Source organism: Nilaparvata lugens, chromosome 9, assembly GCF_014356525.2.
Source record: "Nilaparvata lugens isolate BPH chromosome 9, ASM1435652v1, whole genome shotgun sequence".
In the NCBI taxonomy this organism is placed as follows: Eukaryota; Metazoa; Arthropoda; class Insecta; order Hemiptera; family Delphacidae; genus Nilaparvata; species Nilaparvata lugens.
This window is the reverse complement of record NC_052512.1, coordinates 18399552-18405952: the sequence shown is the minus strand read 5'-3', so window position 1 is coordinate 18405952 and position 6401 is coordinate 18399552. Positions and strand designations below refer to the sequence as shown.

At 34.4% G+C, this 6401-nt stretch overlaps 1 protein-coding gene across 2 annotated transcripts in view; it reads left to right on the top strand.

The window, feature by feature from the left end:
- LOC111060385 overlaps positions 1-2378 on the top strand; it is a 57909-nt gene extending 55531 nt beyond the window's left edge. For both annotated transcript variants that reach the window (XM_039435588.1, XM_039435589.1), the window contains exon 7: positions 2214-2378. In XM_039435588.1, the coding sequence (XP_039291522.1) occupies positions 2214-2365 (152 nt within the window). In that variant the 3' untranslated portion in view covers positions 2366-2378. The remainder of the gene's footprint in view (positions 1-2213) is intronic.
- Positions 2379-6401: the final 4023 nt, after the last annotated feature.

The following is a 6401-nucleotide window of genomic DNA, read 5'->3' as shown; positions in this document are numbered from 1 at the left end:
TCTGCAAATAAAAACCTGTTCGGTCTATAGGTTTGATATACTATACTTGGTTCAATTAACAAATTTATAATTAATAAATTAATATTCAAACATGAGATCTCAGGGATTTAATGAATTCGGGCTGTGCATGGAAGTAAGCTTCCTACATATATCAAATAAATTTATAAAATGTTCTTATGAACTATGTGATATTGTTCAACACGTGGTGACTCTTAATTTTAATTCAAATTAATTGGAATAGCGCTTTTTTTGTTAATTACCCCCACTGGACGTAGAAAAAACGAGCTCGTTTGGTTTGACTTATCACTCACTGAACTGAAGTTGTAGCTGGTCTCGTGGATTGAATTAATTATTTCCAATAATTAATTAGGTAGGCTCCTTTCGTCTCTGCTGGGCTAGCGCGTGATCCAGACTTTTATAAGTTTCTTTCGAATTAGCTATTTTTATGGGAATCTTTACAAATTACGAACTCTTTGACAGCACTGAGTTCACATATAATTGAACATTTAATACAAATACTTTACATTAAAAAGGGTCTGGCTTAATAGTTTTAAAATTTTAAAAGGAAGAAGAAAAAACCCTAAACTCCATGTGCATCCTCTCCGGTCGGGATCTTAAGCCAGAAGAAGGAGGTTTTTAGAAAAATTTGCCTCTTCCAAGAATAATTCTGTAAGCTACTCTCTGATTGGCCTTCAATTTAATAGACTCAATACAATTGGTTGCCTTGGGAATCAGGGCTTCCTCGGCTTTATAATAGAAAAAATTAAATAAAAAAGAATTCTTATACAAATGTATGGAGTGTTTATCTTAAATTGATTTCATAAATAAATTCTAACATGCGATGTTACTACATTCAGTCTTTATATAAGTTTTGTATACTCTTGATTTATCATGCTTTCTTAGATTATAATAAATATTTATACAAAAATAATGGGTGTCTGTATTTCTACACATCGACTTCCTTTAGTATACATAACATATCCTTTAATGAGTAAATTTTATATAATTCAACCTGTCATATGGGTTGATCGAATAATCAGCTGATTCGCTCAGTATTGATTCTAATAATTATCGATTTATCCAAGATCGACTAATTCTTTTCAAAATGTAAACAAGTAACTCTAACCTCAATGTTCATGCATTTTATTTTTTATAATCCGCCAATAATAAGTAAGCCGCTTTATAACTTTTTGATCTTACCAATGGGTTCTCATAATTATTAAATCACAATTATACATGTTTTCTTATCATTTGTTGATAATGCTATTACTCCTAATCGCTAATAGTACTTGATTTGAGTTGTTTTATCCTTTGACTAGGTCTAACCTTCTTTCCAATTTTATAGTTCTATTATATTTCATTGGTTCATTTTGAAATGTTTGGTGGTATTAATTTACCACGTGACACAAGTCACAAGTAATTTTTTACGGACTATAGCAGCTCTGTTTCGTGAAGCTATGTGACGCTGGTAGTCTCTCATACTGTGCCGTTCATACACTCTTACACTCCCAACAAAACAAATAATAGACACAAGTCGACAGTAATCTGCTTTTTGAACATGAACGAGCATGGGATATCTTATATTTTATCTGAGATATTACTAAGTAATATCATAGTGTTAGAGGAATGTGTTTATAGATGGGAATCACTGAGATATTGCATTCATTCAAATGCTAATAAATGAATAATTATTAAACGAAAATCAAAATTGAATGCTGTAAATCACCCTGAAGACTTCTGCTACTGCAAATATTGACAACAGGGTTAACAGCTAGATGGAAATTCGATGAAAACTACTATCTGTTGACTGGCTGGCCTCTATGGCTTCATGTGAAATGTGCGATGCTATCCAGAGATTGTCAGTTTGGTGTAAGGGTAAGCATTCCTGACCGGCAATTAGGAGGTACCGGGTTCGATTCCCGGGCTGACAAATAATTTTAGAATAGTAGCACTCATCGAATTTCCATCTAGCTGTTTAGTGTTCACCTTGTTGTCAATATTTGCAGTAGCAGAAGTCTTCGGGGTGATTTACAGCATTTAATTTGGATTTTGGTTCAATAATTATTCATTCATCAGCATTTGAATAAATGCAATATCTCAGTCGTGTATGTGTCAATATCTGAGTATGTGTTTATATTATGATTGTGTGGGCTACAGTATCCAATCAATCATTCAGCTCACTATACTAAGTAGAATTTCTCAATGTTTTCCAGATCAGTGGCGTGAAATCCTGATGAAAAATCGTCCCTACCTGGCTGTAGTCGACTCTTTAAAGACAAACGAGAGCTTGAGGCTGGAAAAGAAATTCATCCAAACCGAATTTGGAGGAGAAAATGGCTCATTTAGGAAATTGGCAGTCGACTAAAACTACAAAAAAACTGAAGAACTACAAAAATAATCGAAACAGAAAAACTCACAAGAGCCCTTTATTTATTCCAAACATATATTACCATTATTCATTTATATTTAATTGTCGTTTCTATCATCAAAATAATTTTGCTGGGTTGAAATTATTGTTGCGTTTCTAATGTAATTAAAATACAAATGTTCCATTTATTTCCAAAAAGTCTATTTATTTATTTATTCATCTACAATGCAAATGACACTCATGTAATAACATTATAGAAGATAAAATAATAAGGTAGTCCTTGTGCTATTTTTCTTCCAAATTCATATGAAAAAAATTTAAAATTTTAGTCCAAAATAAACATGAAAACTATAAATTTTGAATTTAGATGACTTGAATTAATAAATTGATAAGTAATATTCTACTCAATTACCACTTGAAACTAATACTTATATTAGTTTGATCTATATTTTTAATGTCTATGTCCCAGTTACACAAAAACCGGTTAGATTTCAACCGTGATTAATTCCACGAGAACCAATCAGAGAAAGCCTTTTCAATAGGACGGCTTTCTCTGATTGGTTCTCGTGGAATTATCACGATTAAAATTCAACCGGCTTTTGTGCAACTGGAACTTAATCCAAACATATGGTTTGTGTCCAATGTCTGTAGATTTTTTTCATGTCAATTCAATTCAATTCAATTCAATTTTATTTTTCATGTTATGCATCGTATATAATACAATATTAACACAAGTCACAAATGTGATTGAAGAAAAACGATGTTTTACTTATTTTTACTTTCCTTGCCCTATTACCATAGGTAAGGGAAGTATTGCTTTCCGGAAAAAATTAAGGTACCCAAATTTCTAAATTTCTATATGTTTGAAGGTCCCCTGGGTCCAAAAAAGTGATTTTTGGGTATTGGTCTGTATATGTGTGTGTGGTGTGTGTGTTGTGTTGTGTGTGTGTGTGTGTGTGTGTGTGTGTGTGCGTGCGTGTGTGTGTGTGTGTGTGTGTGTGTGTTGTGTGTGTGTGTGTGTGTGTGTGTGTGTGTGTGTGTGGTGTGTGTGTGTGTGTGTGGTGTGTGTGTGTGTGTGTGTGTGTGTGTGTGTGTGTGTGTGTGTGGTGTGTGTGTGTGTGTGTGTGTGTGTGTGTGTTGTGTGTGTGTGTTGTGTGTGTGTGTGTGTGGTGTGTGTGTGTGTGTGTTGTGTGTGTGTGTGTGTGTGTGTGTTGTGTGTTGTGTGTGTGTGTGTATGAGTGTATGTGCGTCTGTGTACACGATATCTCATCTCCCAATTAACGGAATGACTTGAAATTTGGAACGTAAAGCCCTTACAATATAAGGATCCGACACGAACAATTTCGATCAAATGCGATTCAAGATGGCGGCTAAAATGGCGAAAATGTTGTTAAAAACAGGGTTTTTCGCGATTTTCTCGAAAATGATTACAACGATTTTGATTAAAGTTATACCTGAAATAGTCATCGATAAGCTCTATCAACTGCCACATCAATCTTTCAAAATCAAAATTTCAGGAGCTCCGCCCCATCTATGCAAAGTTTGATTTTAGATTCTCAATTATCAGGCTTCAAATACAATTTGAACAAAATATTTCGAGTGGAAAAGATTAAGCATGAGAATCTCTACAATTAATGTTCAGTAAAATTTTCACCTACAATTGAAAATAAGCTCGAAATTGGATAAAATGTGATTATCCAATTATTGCAAACTGTTGGCAACTGTTGATTCTATTAAATGATTCACTATGAAGAGATAGCACACCTCGTTTGTCTTCAGCGTTATTGCCCTGTCACCAGCTGGCTCAAATCTTTGAATAGTAGTCTTGAGATGCGCGGGAACACTAGCGTCAGGTGATCAATTCTCATAACGGCAAGGAATGTTGTGTGAGTACGCCACACCAGATTTTTAATCAAACTTCTTGTTTTCAGGGCCGGTTTTCGAGCTCTTGATCTAGCTAAGCTCTAGACTTTAAACAGCTGGAGCCAGAAAATTGACTTTCCGAAATGGGGCGGAAATAGTCCTAGTTTTTATTTTATTCTCTATTCTCTCATTTCTATAATTGAAAACGTGTTTCCTCGACGAAATGAAACATGCCTAAATAATTCAAACTAGCTTAAACTTCACACTATTTTCTCTTAAATTTAATTTGTGATCAATTTTCTAGTTTTTCAAAATTTAATTTAAAGGTGGATTACGACTACGCCCCGTTTCGGAAAGCCAATTTTCTGACTCCAGCTGTTTAAAGTCTAGAACTTAGCTAACTCCCAAGTTCGGAAACCGGCCCTTAATGTCTATATTCAACACATCTCCATCTATTCCTTTCCATTTCAAATATTCCTTCCATTTTCAATTTTCCTCAACCATTGAGAAATAAACGTATTCTATATACACGTATACCTTCACGTTCATCTAATTTCACTGGAGTTCACTGAGTCCACTGCATGAAGCTGGGTTTGTACACAACAGTGACGGTGAACAGTGAAAATATAATCCCTACAAGTACTAATTGAACTGTTCACATCAGCACGGCCGAGCGAGTATGAATAAACCAATAAGTTCTTATGGAAGTTTTTTCTTACTGTTCACTGTCTCTCTTGTGTGCAAATCCAAAACACTATAGTGAGGTCCACGTTATGATGGCAGTGGAGAAAGATAGGAGAACAACGTAGCCGATCCTCTGCCTTGTTAATGCCTTTTAAAGACGGTAGCTGATACAGGTCCATTGATGTAATATTAACAGTTCATTCTCGTTTAAAATAATCAATTATAATTTATTAACCAAGAAATTATATTTTTCAATAATTTCATAAGTAAGATAGAATATTTTGTGAATTAATTATCGATTCTACATTGTTAAAAGACGATTTGGCAAAAGAGCGAAGCGAGAAAGAGATAGCGCTATCCGCTTTGTTGAATGATAGACGAGGATAGAAATATACCATTGCTAATCTAACACTGCCATTATAATGTGGACCTCACTATTTGGGTCAGACACATGCAATAGTTTATGGCTCGATTAGTTTCGCATAGGTATTGTGTATCATTTCCTATCATGTGATATATTGACTCAAATATGTTACCTATATTGATATTGTATTTTGTTGACTCCTTATTTATAATGATATTATGTATTAACTAGCCGTCAAGCTCGCTTCGCTTGCCACATCAATCTTTCAAAATCAAAATTTCAGGAGCTCCGCCCCATCTATGCAAAGTTTGATTTTAGATTCTCAATTATCAGGCTTCAAATACAATTTGAACAAAATTTTCGAGTGGAAAAGATTAAGCATGAGAATCTCTACAATTATGTTCAGTAAAATTTTCACCTACAATTGAAAATAAGCTCGAAATGGATAAAATGTGATTATCCAATTATTGCAAACTGTTGGCAACTGTTGATTCTATTAAATGATTCACTATGAAGAGATAGCACACCTCGTTTGTCTTCAGCGTTATTGCCCTGTCACCAGCTGGCTCAAATCTTTGAATAGTAGTCTTGAGATGCGCGGGAACACTAGCGTCAGGTGATCAATTCTCATAACGGCAAGGAATGTTGTGTGAGTACGCCACACCAGATTTTTAATCAAACTTCTTGTTTTCAGGGCCGGTTTTCGAGCTCTTGATCTAGCTAAGCTCTAGACTTTAAACAGCTGGAGCCAGAAAATTGACTTTCCGAAATGGGGCGGAAATAGTCCTAGTTTTTATTTTATTCTCTATTCTCTCATTTCTATAATTGAAAACGTGTTTCCTCGACGAAATGAAACATGCCTAAATAATTCAAACTAGCTTAAACTTCACACTATTTTCTCTTAAATTTAATTTGTGATCAATTTTCTAGTTTTTCAAAATTTAATTTAAAGGTGGATTACGACTACGCCCCGTTTCGGAAAGCCAATTTTCTGACTCCAGCTGTTTAAAGTCTAGAACTTAGCTAACTCCCAAGTTCGGAAACCGGCCCTTAATGTCTATATTCAACACATCTCCATCTATTCCTTTCCATTTCAAATATTCCTTCCATTTTCAATTTTCC